A 12,896-nucleotide genomic window follows, 5' to 3' on the forward strand; every position below is an offset into this window, starting at 1 on the left:
CCCTTGGCCCATCATGTCTATACTGACCATCGAGTGCCTATCTCTACTAATCCCATTTACCAGCAATTGGTCCATAGCCTTCTCCGCTTTGGCAATCCAAGTACTTGTCTAGATGCTACTGAAATATTGTGAGAGTCTCTGCCTCAGTCACCGCCTCAATCAGCATGTTCCAACTGATTCATATATTCTTGAGCCATCACATCAGTGGGGCTGGAATCACATGTAAACCAAAACAAGCAAGTGCTGCGGATTTCCTCAAAAATCCAGCTGTTTCAAGGTCAGCTTTGTTTTTGAAACTTCCAGATCAGCCAACAAGTTAAACTTAAATACCACAGCTGCTGTGGTGTGATTTGAACTGTGGTCTCTGAAGTACTGGTGTGGTAACCAAACTGCTTCCCCCACAGTTTGCTCATTTTCTTATCTATCCCCAAGGTATATCTGCAATTCCCACAGTTTTGACCTTAACAAGTGATCTTTCATGTAAACTTAGCCAAATGCTTTCTCATAAATCTCATGCCACACTGTTGGAGGAATTTCCAGTGTTATCACCTCTTCAGATAAAAACGAGGTGGATTCCTCCCAATGAAATTAACATTGACAGGAGTTTCCTCAGTTCTACAAAGAAAAACGTGCATTCAAATAGCATCTTATGCAAATCCCGAGTGCTTCAATCAATCAGCCTTGTAAGAGGTGCAACAGAAACTTTCTGCACCAGGTACCAGAAGTATTCCATTTGATTTGAAATGTTAACTCTGTATCTTCCGTAACTCATTTTTTTTCTCTTGAACTGGTGTTTCCAGAATTTGTTACTTTTCTTTTGTCTTCTGAGGAACATTGGCTCAGGAATCAATACTGAGCTTGCACTCAGCGTTATAACCGCGATCTTCTGCAAAGGAGAGAGAAAGAAAGTGTCTCTATTTATATCTCTTCTGAAGGATGATACCTCCAACATTGCAGCACTCCCTCAGGACTGCACTGTGGTATCTGTCTAGATCTTTTTTCCCCAAGGATATACTTTGTTTATAAGGTAATGCAAATATATAATCCAGTACATTCAAGCTTCATCATCTGCTGCACAAGACAGAGCATTCCACTTAGTACAAGATTTAGGTTCTGTCGGGGTGATATCAATTTTTCTTTCACGCTCATTAAGGAAGCAGTCTGAGGTATTTACTTGTGATCCTAATATGGTGCTAATGCGGGTGGACAAAAAAGTCAGCATGGATGCGATGGGCCAAAAGACCTATTTCTGTGTTGTACGACTATGATCGATCTCCTCAGTCCCCAGTAGCAGAAGGACCTCACTCTCTGGCCTTTCTCTGTGTACCCCCAGCACATATTGCTGCACACTGACGTGCCTTCTTCATGACTGCATCAATGTGTTGGGCCCAGGATAGATCCTCTGAGATGTTGACGCCCAGGAACTTGAAGCTGCCCTCCCTTTCCACCACTGACCCCTCAATGAAGACTGGTGTGTGATCTCCCGACTTCCCCTTCCTGAAGTCCACAATCAATTCCTCGGTCTTGCTGACATTGGAGTGCCAGATTTTTGTTATGACACCACTCAACCAGCCAATCTATATCACTCCTGTACGCCTCGTCATCACCATCTGAGACTCTACCAACAACAGTGGCGTCATCAGCGAATTTTTAGATGGTGTTTGAGCTGTGCCTAGCCACACAGTTATAAGTGCAGAGAGAGAAGAGCACTCTTCAGATTAGCGTAATGCTATTACAGCGCCAGCGACCCGGGTTCAATGCCAGCCGCTGTCTGTAAGGAGTTTGTACATTCTCCCCGTGTCTGCATGGGTTTCCTCCCACATTCTAAAGACGTACGGGTTAGGAAGATGTGGGCATGCTATGTTGGCGCTGGAAGCGTGGCGACACTCGTGGGCTGCCCCCAGCACACTCTACACAAAAGATGCATTTCACTGTGTGTTTCGATGTACATGTGACTAATAAAGATATCTTACAAAGAGTTTGAAGTCAAGTTTGCACTTGTGTTGTCACCCTTATGCCACAATGACAAATGCAATGTTTGCCTCTTGTCTGCAATCTTTTATTGCCTTCCAATCAGCTGTGGACTCTCGTCTCTCATCTGGAGGAAAACTGAACAGCAACACCTCGTCTGCAATTTCGATGTTTGCATCCAGTGGAAAGGGTCAGAAGCCGCAGCGCGGTTTGTAGTTCTCAACCCTCACTTTTGCAATGACTTTCACACGGGATCTGGGATGACCTGGGACTACAATTCCCAGAACGCAGAGCGAGGGAGGCGGGTAAAATCAAGCATGCGCGCTGGCGCTGGGGGCGACGTCGGATCCTTTTGATCGGGGAGGAGAGAAGTGAGCATGCGCGCCGGTGCCCTGGGCTGATTTGATTGACAGGTGATTTCCGGGCCGGCGTTCTATTTCGCGGTGTGAGGTGAGCGGGTCTGATGCTCCGAGGTAGGACACTGGGATCGGCGGTAGCGGCTTTGGCCGGCTCCCCTGCACTGGGCAGGGCTCGCCTTCACTGTGGCTGCCGCACCCTCAGCGACACATGTGCCCCGCAACCGAAGCCTGCATCCGAGGGGCTGCTTGCAGAAGTGAGTTGGCGAAGTTTTCTGTTCAGATTGGGGGCAACGTAGAGAGAGAGGCTGAACGACCGGTTCAAGAAGCGGGGGTCGTTAATTTTATGCGGGGGGAAAAGGCTTTTTAGCTGCAGGGGGTAATTCTGATTTGGGATTCTGCGCCTTTTACGGGCGGTGGGACGGTGGAACGAAAAAATCGGAGTAACTTCAGTTCCGAAGCAAGAGTAACTTGAGATGTTTGTAAAGAGTTGGAGTAGAATTGAAGGGCTTGGTTATTTGCGAGATGGCATGGATTAGATTGGCGGTGTAGCCTACATTCAAGTTACTCTATGATATGACTTCGCGTTTGTCAAGGATGGGCCGTGCATTGCTAATCTCAGGGCTGCATGGTCGCCTTGGCTGACTCAAGATATTTTTATTTATTTTAATGTTATTTGCAATTTTCTTTTAAAGTTGTGCCTGGCAGCACCAGACTCTAGTGCCTAGCTCTGGCCACGAATGTGAGAGAGATGACACTGGCACTTTGAGAATCACAGTGTGTGTGCCTTGAAACTGCTGGGCATTGCAAGTTGTGTTGTCTGGCTTTGGAGGAATGCATCGAATGTATTGGCGTTCATCTCTGAGCGCATTCCAGTGGCTTTTTTTCACAGAAAATAAATCTTCTGAAGTGCAGCCACCATTGTCCTGTTGGGAATGCAGCAGCCAGATTTTTGAGCAAAACTCTCACAAACAACAGTTGTGGAAGATTAACCAGATAATCTGTTTGAGGCCGTGGTGTGTCATGCAGTTCTGCATGGAATGAGCCCCCTGCTAGAGACAGCTATGATGCAAAATTAAAACCCAACCTGGTCGGAACCTCTTCCTGAATTTCTTTTCCAGACCTGACCCAACCATTCCTGTAGACATGACAATCTTACAGACCTTCTTCTTGGGCTCCTTGTGCGCAGTGCTCCAAATGGAGAATGAGTCTCCATTTGGAGCACCATGCACAGTTCTGGTCGCCGCACTAGAGGAAGAATATTGCTGTGCTGGAAGAGAGTGCAGAGGAGATTCACCAGGCGTGGAAGGATACGGCCCCAATGCAGGCAAATGGGAATAGTGTGGATGGGCAAGAAAGGTCAGCACAGACGTGGTGGGCCGAAGGGCCTGTTGCTGTGTTGTGCGACTTTATGACTTGTTTCCAGAGTGGGTTCTGGCATTGCTCAGGACTGGTCATTTTGGTCAATTGTGGTCACTTCATTACAGGATGGATGTGGAGGCTTTGGAGAGGGTGCAGAGGAGGTTCACCAGGATGCTGCCTGGTTTGAAAGACACGTGCTACGAGGGGAGGTTGGACAAGCTGGGGCTGTTTACTCTGGAGCGGAGGAGGCTGAGAGGAGATTTGACAGGTTTATAAAATTATGTGAGGTATAGATAGAGTAACAGTATTGTTTTCCCTGGATTGAAATGTCTAGTACTAGAGGGAAAGTACAAAGGAGATGTGTGGAGCAAGTTTTTTACACACAGAATGGTGGGTGCCTGGAATACACTGCCAGGGGTGGTAGAGGCAGGTAGCGTAGGAGCATTTAAGAAACTGTTAGATAGGCACATGAATATGCAGAGAAGGGAGGGATATGGTCAATGTGCGGGGAAGAGGGATTAGATTAATTAGGAGTCATTGGTTTAATTAGTTTGGCACAACATCGTGGGCTGAAGGGCTGTTCTATGTTGCTGATGAAGCCAGTGGGGGAGCTGCAGACTTGCCCACAGATGGGGCAGGAGCTGTCTGATGAGGTAGGTGGGTAGGTTATGAGGTGGTGCACTGCTTATACAGGCTTTGTTCCCATTGCATAGCCTCGAGGTTCTCGATACCAGCTTGAATGCCCCTTCTCCAGTTAGAGGGGCCGTGGGCCTGAGACTTCTTGGAGTCGGTGGGAATAGAGTCATAGAGTACGACAGCAGAGAAACAGGCCCTTTGGCCCATCTAGTCCATGCTGACCTGATCTATCTAGTCCCATCTACCTGCACCCGGACCATATCCCTCCAAACCCCTCCCATCCATGTACCTATCCAAACTTATCTTAACTGTTACAATTGAACCCGCATCTGCCACTTCCGCTGGCAGCTCGTTCCACACTCGCACCACCGTCTGAGTGAAGAGGTTCTCCCTCAGATTCTCCTTGTATATTCCCCTTCAAAAAACCTTTCAACCTAAACCTATGTCCTATAGTTCTAGTTTCACCCAACCTGAGGGGGAGAAAGCCTGCAATCATTCACCCTATCCATACCCCTCGTAATTTTGTATACCTCTATAAGATCTTCCCTTATTCTGTTGCGCTCCAGGAAATAAAGTCCTAACCTGTTCAACCTTTCCCTATAACTCGGGTCCTCAAGTTCCAGCAACATCCTTGTAAATTTTCTCTGCACCCTTTCAAGCTTATTGATATCTTTCCTGTAGGTAGTTGACCAGAACTGCACACAATATAGGGCAGGCACGGCAGTGTAGTGGTTAGCGTAACACTATTACAGCGCCAGCGACTCGGGTTCAATCCCTGCCGCTGTCTGTAAGGAGTTAGTACGTTCTCCCCATGCCTGCATGGGTTTCCTCCGGGTGCTCCGGTTTCCTCCCACATTCCAAAGACGTACAGGTTAGGAAGTTGTGGCCATGCTTTGTTGGTGCCGGAAGCGTGGCGACACTTGCGGGCTGCCCCAAGAACACTGTGCAAAAGATGCATTTCACTGTGTGTTTTGATGTAATGTGACTAATAAAGATATCTTATCTTGTACTCTAAATTCAGCCTCGCCAACGTATTTAAGGCGAGAGGGGGAAAGTAGAAAGAAGATGTGCAAGGCAAGTTTTTGTTTTCCACAGAGTGTTGGAGACCTGGAATGCACTGCCGGGGTGGTGGTAGAGGCTGGTAGTATGGGAATCAGTGGAGGTGTTACATTTCTTCAAGGAGGCTCTGAGCACGTCCTTGAATCTTTTTCTCCTTCCGACTGGTAATCTCCTCCCACAACAGAGCTCGAGGTGGAGTGTCTGTTCCAGGAGATGGTGGTGGGGAGGCAACCAAAGGGGAATGAAAGTCAGAAGTAACTGTAGATGCCGGAAACCCCAAGTGTAAAGTCACTGGATTAATTCTGGGATGGGGAGATTTGACTCTGAGAGGAGATTCTACTGGCGTTTAGATGAATGAGAGGTAAATTGGTTTATTATTGTCATGTGTACCAAGGTACAGTGAAATACTTTGTTTTGCATGCCATCCATACAGATCATTTTATTACAATAGTGCATTGAGGTAGTACAAGAGGAAAACAATAACAGAATGCAGAATAAAGTGTCACAGTTACAGAGAAAGTGGAGGCAGACAATAAGGTGGAAAGTCATAATGAAATAGATTGTGAGGTCAAGAGTTCATCTTATTGTACTAGGGGACCGTTCAATAGTCTTATAACAGTGGGATAGAAGCTGTCCCTGAGCCTGGTGGTACGTGCTTTCAGGCTTTTGTATCTTCTGCCCGATGGGAGAGGGGGAGAAGAGAATGTCTGCGGTGGGTGGGGTCTTTGCTCATGTTGTCTGCGTTACCAAGGCAGCGAGAAGTGTAGTCCGTGGAGGGGAGGCTGGTTTCCATCCATGGAGGTTGAAATGTAGAAGATTCTAAGATGGATTGGCAAGGTAGGTGCCAAGGAGACCATCTCCTCTGGTTTGAGAACAGAGACCTGGGGTGTTGCCTCAAGGCTGAGGGGTCAGTCACAGGATGGATGAGAGGAGAAATATCTTTGAGCAGAGGCTTAGAAATATTTGCCGTTCTCTAAGTCAAAGTGTTGTGGATGTTCAGTAACCGACGATGAGTTCTGTGGATTTGCAGATGTTAAGAGGATGAAGGTATAGTATGGTACAACAGTAACTTCAGGAAACACTCAATGAAACAGGCAGCACCTGTGGAATGGGAAACAGCCAATGTTTCCAATCCGAGACCCTTCTCGGACCTGAAACGTTAAATTCCGTTTCTCTTTCCACAGCTGCTGCCCGTTTTACTGAGCGTTCCCTCAATGTTGGGGGCGTTGGCCTGGGGGAGGGTGTTGGTTCAGTGAATTTGAAGGACGTGCTGGTTAATATTAAGCAAGGCACCCTGACCTGATGAAGTCCTGAGCCCTGTTGACGCATCAGGACTTGACCTGACCTAAACCCAGGTGTTCTATTGGAAAATGCAAGGCGAGTGTTTCACCAGAACACCACACAACCGCGCACACGCAGTCGGGTCTTGTCGGTCATAGTTTGGGTAGTCAAGCGGTGATATTTCTTCCCTCCCTTTCCCACACCAAACTGTCTGTCCTCTGCCTCCTCCAGGGTTAGGGTAAATGTAAACTTGAGGAACAGCACCTTGTATCCACCCCACCTCTCCACCCCCCCCCCCCCCCCCCCCCCCACTGGTTACCCAACGTCATGAATGTTGAATTCTCCAGTTTCAGGCAAACAGCTCCCCCTCTGTCCCTCCTGATCTACCCAATTCCTCCTACACCCGCCCCAGGTCTCTCCCCCCCCCCCCCCCACCCCGCCCCCATCACTCTGTTTCTTCCCACTCCATCTGCCTATCACTCACACACTCCTCCCACTTGCTCCCCTCCACCCCCTCCCATTGCTCCCATCTGCCCTCCCCACCTCCATTGTTTGGTTCCATGCTCCGCCTTCCTCTCCTACCAGATGCGACCATCTGCAGCCCTTTGTCGCCTCCGCCTGTCACCTCCCAGCCTCTGTCGCTATTTCCACTCTCCCATCTGCCGATTGCCTCCATGCCTTCCACCTACCTAACCCCTCCTCACCTGGATCCATCTGTTGCTTGCCGGCTCTTGCCCCTTCCCTTCTCACCTCTTTATACTGGCTATCTTTAGATGTCTTTTATAGAGAAGTGTTTAAAATTATGAGAGGCATCGATAAGGTGGACAGTAACAGTCTTTTCCCCAGGATAGGGGAGTCCAGAAGTAGCGGGCATATATTTAGGGTGAGAGGGGAAAGATTTAAAAGGGACCTGAGGGGCAACTTTTTCACGCAGAGGGTGGTGAGTATATGGAACGAGCTGCCAGAGGAAGTGGTTGGTATTGGTTTATTATTGTCACTTGTACCGAGGTACAATGAAAAACTTGTCTTGCATACCGATTGTACAGGTCAATTCATTACACAGTGCAGATACATTGAGTTAGTACAGAATGCATTGAGGTAGTACAGGTAAAAACAATAACAGTACAGATTAAAGTGTCACAGCTACAGAGAAAGTGCAGTGCAATAAGGTGCAAGGTCACAACAAGGTAGATTGTGAGTTCAGAGTCCATCTCATTGTATAAGGGAACCGTTCAATAGTCTTATCACAGTGGGGTAGAAGCTGTCAAATCTGGTGGTATGTGCTCTCAGGCTCCTGTATCTTCTACCTGATGGAAGAGGAGAGAAGAGTATCATTTAAGAAGCACTTGGATAGGTACATGGAGGGGTGGGGCTTGGAGTGATATGGGCCGAATGTGGGAAATTGGGACTAGCTGGGTGGGCACCATGGTCGGCAGGGACTGGTTGGGCTGATGGGCCTGTATCTGTGCTGCATTGCTCTGTGACTTTACCACCCTTTATCTTTCAGTCCAGATGAGGGGTCTTGATCCAAAACGTCGACTGTCCATTTCCCTCCATATACTGCCTGACCCGCTGAGTTCCTCCAGTATGCTGTTTGTAATTCTTGGCTAATCTTTAAAACAGTGCCATGGGATCTTTGGTGTGCCTCATCGGCCACATTGCTTTGATAACTGTTCTGACAGGGGGCAAGGAAATGCTTCCACATTTCTGCCTGGGAGCGTTGCCCGGTTCCTGTGCTCAAACCTGCCAGAGTGGGTCTTGAACCCACGGCATTCTGACTTGGCAGCCGGGGTGCCACCAAGCTTGGATTTCTCGAATGAGTCGAGCGCCCTTGCTGGCTGTTCCAGGAGCAAAACGCTGCAGATGCTGGAAATTTGAAATAAAAACCTTTAAAGATGCAGGGGAATGCTCAGCAAGTCGAGCAGCATCTGCAGGGAGTGAAGCAGAGTCAGCGTCTTGGTTTGAACGTGGAACAGCACAGCACAGAACAGGCCCTTCGGCCCACAATGTTGTGCCAACATAGCTAATCCCTCCTATCTACAGAATGCCCGTATCTCTCCCATTTTCCCCTCATTCATGTGCCCATCCAAGCCCCTCTTAAAAAGCCCTCAACGTGTTTGCCTCCACCACCCTATCAGGCAACGCATTCCAGGCATCCACCGCTCTCTGAGTAAAAAAAAACTTACCCCTCGCGTCTCTTCTGAAACGACCCCCTCTCACCTTAAGTGCATGCCCTTTCGTTGGGAAATGGGAGGTAAACACATTTCAAGAGGGTAGGGTAGAGGAGAGAACAAAGGGAATCCTTTAAGGGACGGGTGGAGCTCGGGTGAGGCTGAATGGGGGTGGGAGAGGACTGTCTGGGGGAGCTGTCCTGTCGAAGAGTTTAGCAGAACCAGAGGGCGCGGTTACTTTCACAGAGAGGGGTTGCTATTTGGAACACGTTGCCAGAGGGGGTGGTAGAATCAGATACAATCGCTGTGTTTGAGAGAGAGACACACTTAAATCAGCAAGCCGTCGAAGGAGACACGAGAGACCGCAGATGCTGGAATCCGGAGACACAAACAATCTGCTGGAGGAGCTCAGCAGGTCGAGCAGCATCTGTCGGGGGGGGGGGGAGGGGGGGGTCGTTGTTGAAGGAATTGTCCGTGTTCCCCTCGTCGACGATCCCCTTCACCCCCAATTTCTGCTGCTCGATCCGCTGAGTTCTTCCAGCAGGTTGTTTGAAGGCACGGAAGGATGCAATCCTAGTGTGGGGGAGGGTAGTGTGGTCGTGGGGGGTGGTGTGGGGGTGGGGGGTGGGGGCCAGTAAAAGACATAGGGGCATCTTGGTCAGCATGGGCAATGTGGGCTGAAGGGTCTGTTTCCGTGCTGTACTGTCTATGACTAAATGGGATCAGTGGAGAATCCAAAAAAGGGCTGGTGTGGATGTGGCGCGCTGGAGGGGCAGTTTCTGTACTGTACAGCTCTGTGACTCTAACTACTTCTGGGAGTGAATTCCTGGAAAAGAATTGAGGGGGTGGGGGGTGAAAGTTCAAATTCCAGCAGAGAATCTGCAGACTAACCTTCTGTAATTTATTAATCACACTGCCATTCTCTCCGACTGTCACCTCCTGTGTTATCCTGCCTCCCTGCTCCATCTTCAGAAAATCTGAAACGTGCTTTATTTTTAACTTCTATCTCCGGCGAAAGGGCACTGATCCTGCAGTAGTTGTTGGCTCGTGAGCAGCTTGTCCTGTTGCGCTCTGAGGAGGTTGTACTGAACTTGTGCCAACCGCTGGTTGGGGGGGGGGGGCACAGCTGGGAGGAGGGGTGTGCTCGTTCTCCCCGTGACCAGTTGGGATTCCTCTGGGTGCTCCCACTTCCTCCCGCCTTTTCCCCCCCCCCCCCCCCCCCAAAAAAAACAGGCGGGTTGGTAGGTTAATCGGCCGCTGCAAATTGCCCCTGGTATATAGGTGAGAGGTATTGGTAGTGTAGCTGTTAGCGTAACGCTATTACAGCGCCCAGAGATCCGGGTTCAATTCCTGCCGCTGTCTGTAAGGAGTTTGTACATTCTCCCTGTGTCTGTGTGGGTTTCCTCCCACATTCCAAAGACGTACGGGTTAGGAGCTGTGGGCATGCTGTGTTGGCGCTGGAAGAGTGGCGACACTTGCGGGCTGCCCCCAGCACATTCTCAGTAACACAAAAAGACGCATTTCACTGTGTTTCGATGTACATGTGACTAATAAATAAATATCTATATCTGATTATTGTCACTTGTACCGAGGTATGGAGAAAAACTTGTCTTGCATACCGATCGTACAGGTCAATTCATTACATGGCGCAGTTACACGGAGTTAGTACAGAGTGCATTGAGATAGTACAGGTAAAAACAATAACGGTACAGAGTAAAGTGTCACAGCTACAGAGGAAGTGCAGTGCAGGTAGACAATAAGGTGCATGGTCACAACAACGTAGATTGTGAGGTCAGAGTCCATCTCATCAGATAAGGGAACCATCCAGTAGTCTTATCACAGTGGGATAGAAGCTGTCCTTAAGCCTGGTGGTACGTGCCCCTCGGGCTCCTGTATCTGCCTGATGGAAGAGGAGAGAAGAGAGAATGACCCAGGTGGGTAGAGTCTTTGATTATGCTGGCTGCCTCACCAAGGCAGCGAGGGGTAAAGACAGTCCATGGAGGGGAGGCTGGTTTCCGTGATGCACTGGGCTGTGTCCACAATTCTCTGCAGTTTCTTGCGGTCCCGGGCAGAGCAGTTGCCATACCAAGCCGTGATACATCCAGATAGGATGCACCATAGGTGCATCCAGATGCATCTATGATGCATGGATAAGTTGATGAGTGTCAAAGGGGACATACCGAATTTCTTTCGCCTCCTGAGGAAGTAGAGGTGCCGGTGAGTTTTCTTGGCTGTGGCATCTACGTGATTTGACCAGGACAGGCTATTGGTGATGTTCACTCCCAGGAACTTGAAGCTCTCAACCCTCTTGACCTCAGCACCATTGATGTAGACAGGTGCATGTACACCGCCCCCTTTCATGAAGTCAATGACCAGCTCTTTTGTTGACATTGAGGGAAAGGTTGTTGTCATGACACCGTTACTTGGCTCTCTATCTCCTTCCTGTAGCCGGACTCATCATTATTTGAGATACGGCCTACTACGGTGGTATCATTTGCAAACTTGTAGATGGAGTTAGAGCAGAATCTGGCCAGGCAGTCATGAGTATGTAGGGAGTAGAGTAGGGGGTTGAGGACGCAGCCTTGTGGGGCACCAGCGTTTAGAATGGATCTGGAGAATAAAATTCGAGTCACCACATTTTGGGAGGGGATCGTAGAAAGAGTGTGCGGTAGAATGTCACAGTACAATGAGGAAACTGGCTGATGAACCCACTTACTCCAATCTGATCCAACACTTTACAACGCGAGAGGCCCAGGTTCAATTCCAGCCAAAGCCTGTAAGGAGTTTGTACGTTCTCTTGTGTCTGCGTGGGTTTTCTCCGGGTGCTCTGGTTTCCTCCCACAGTCCAAAGACATACGGGTTAGGAAGTTGTGGGCATGCTATGTTGGCGCCAGGAGCGTGGCAACACTTGCAGGCTGCCCCCAGAACACTCTACGCAAAGATGTATTTCACTCTGTGTTTCGACATACGTGTGACTTATCTTATTCTCACCATGTACTCATCAGCCCGATCCCACGCAGGATTGGAGAGAACGTGCAAACGCGCGCCGCGCCGGAGGTTGGGATCGAACCCGGGTCTCTTGAGCGGCATGGCAGTGGCTGTACCAGCCGCCCGTCAACGGTTGCAAGCGTGAAGGGTTTTGCTGCACGGTTAGACTGGAGAAGCTGGGGTGGTTCACCGTGGGAGCGTGGGTGATTTGTTGGAAGTGTACAAGAGAATGGTGCATTTAAGTGGAGGGAACCTGTTCCAGTTGACGGACAATTCAAGGGCCAATGTTGGGGGGGGGGGGGGGGGGCGGGGTGTGCACAGATTTAAAGTGTTGAGGATGGGGGTTGATGAGGGAAAACCCTTGCGCAGAAACTGGTTCTGATTTGGAGCTTGTCATAGTGATGGAAACACAGACAATCGGGGCTTTCAGATGGGAAGGAACTCGGGCAAGAATGATAAGCAGCGAAAGAACAAGGGTTTGGGACTGCTGGGCTGGTTCTGTCTGGACTCAATGGGATGAATGGCCTCCATCTGCATCTTTTAGAACTTGGTAATTATCTGTTCATCTGAAGGAGCACAGCCGGTCAATATTAGGGGCTGAGTCGGGGGGTGGGGGGTTGGGGGGGAGGTGGTTGGGAATGGGCGGTCAATATTTCTGGAGTACTTCCAGGGTTTTATCGGACTGTCTGAGCTTGCAACAGGGTCTGGGAGGGTGCCAGTGTTTGCTGAGCAAAGGGCCGTCAAGGGTCTAAACAGTTGGAGAGGAAACGTTTCCCAGCTTGTGTGCTGGTGATTGAAGCAAGTTTCCAGAAGTATGTCAGTGCTGGCCTGGGACACTTCGACTGTGCCAGTGTTTACTTGGTGGCTGTTGTTGACCTATTGAGATACAAACCTGAACTCCTCTGGGAGGTGATGGTTCTTGTTTTTAAAGCGGACAGATTTATGGGGCAAAGAATCCCCTCCACCCCCACCAAAGAAACAGGCCCTTTGGCCCATCATACTGACCCTCAAGATCCCTGGTCCCATTTACCAAGTTTTGCCCCTGACTAATGAAGAGCTGGGTGCACTTGGG

At 49.4% G+C, this 12,896-nt stretch overlaps 1 protein-coding gene across 6 annotated transcripts in view; it reads left to right on the top strand.

The window, feature by feature from the left end:
* The first annotated feature begins 2,356 nt into the window (after positions 1–2,356).
* Positions 2,357–12,896, top strand: part of mocs1 (molybdenum cofactor synthesis 1) — a 56,978-nt gene continuing 46,438 nt past the window's right edge. For 4 of the 6 annotated variants that reach the window (XM_052024336.1, XM_052024337.1, XM_052024342.1 and 1 more), the window contains exon 1: positions 2,404–2,584. In XM_052024336.1, the coding sequence (XP_051880296.1) occupies positions 2,435–2,584 (150 nt within the window). In that variant the 5' untranslated portion in view covers positions 2,404–2,434. The other 2 variants (XM_052024339.1, XM_052024338.1) reach the window with 2 other exon arrangements.

The sequence above is a fragment of the Pristis pectinata genome, chromosome 10 (genome assembly GCF_009764475.1).
Source record: "Pristis pectinata isolate sPriPec2 chromosome 10, sPriPec2.1.pri, whole genome shotgun sequence".
Lineage (NCBI taxonomy): Eukaryota > Metazoa > Chordata > Chondrichthyes > Rhinopristiformes > Pristidae > Pristis > Pristis pectinata.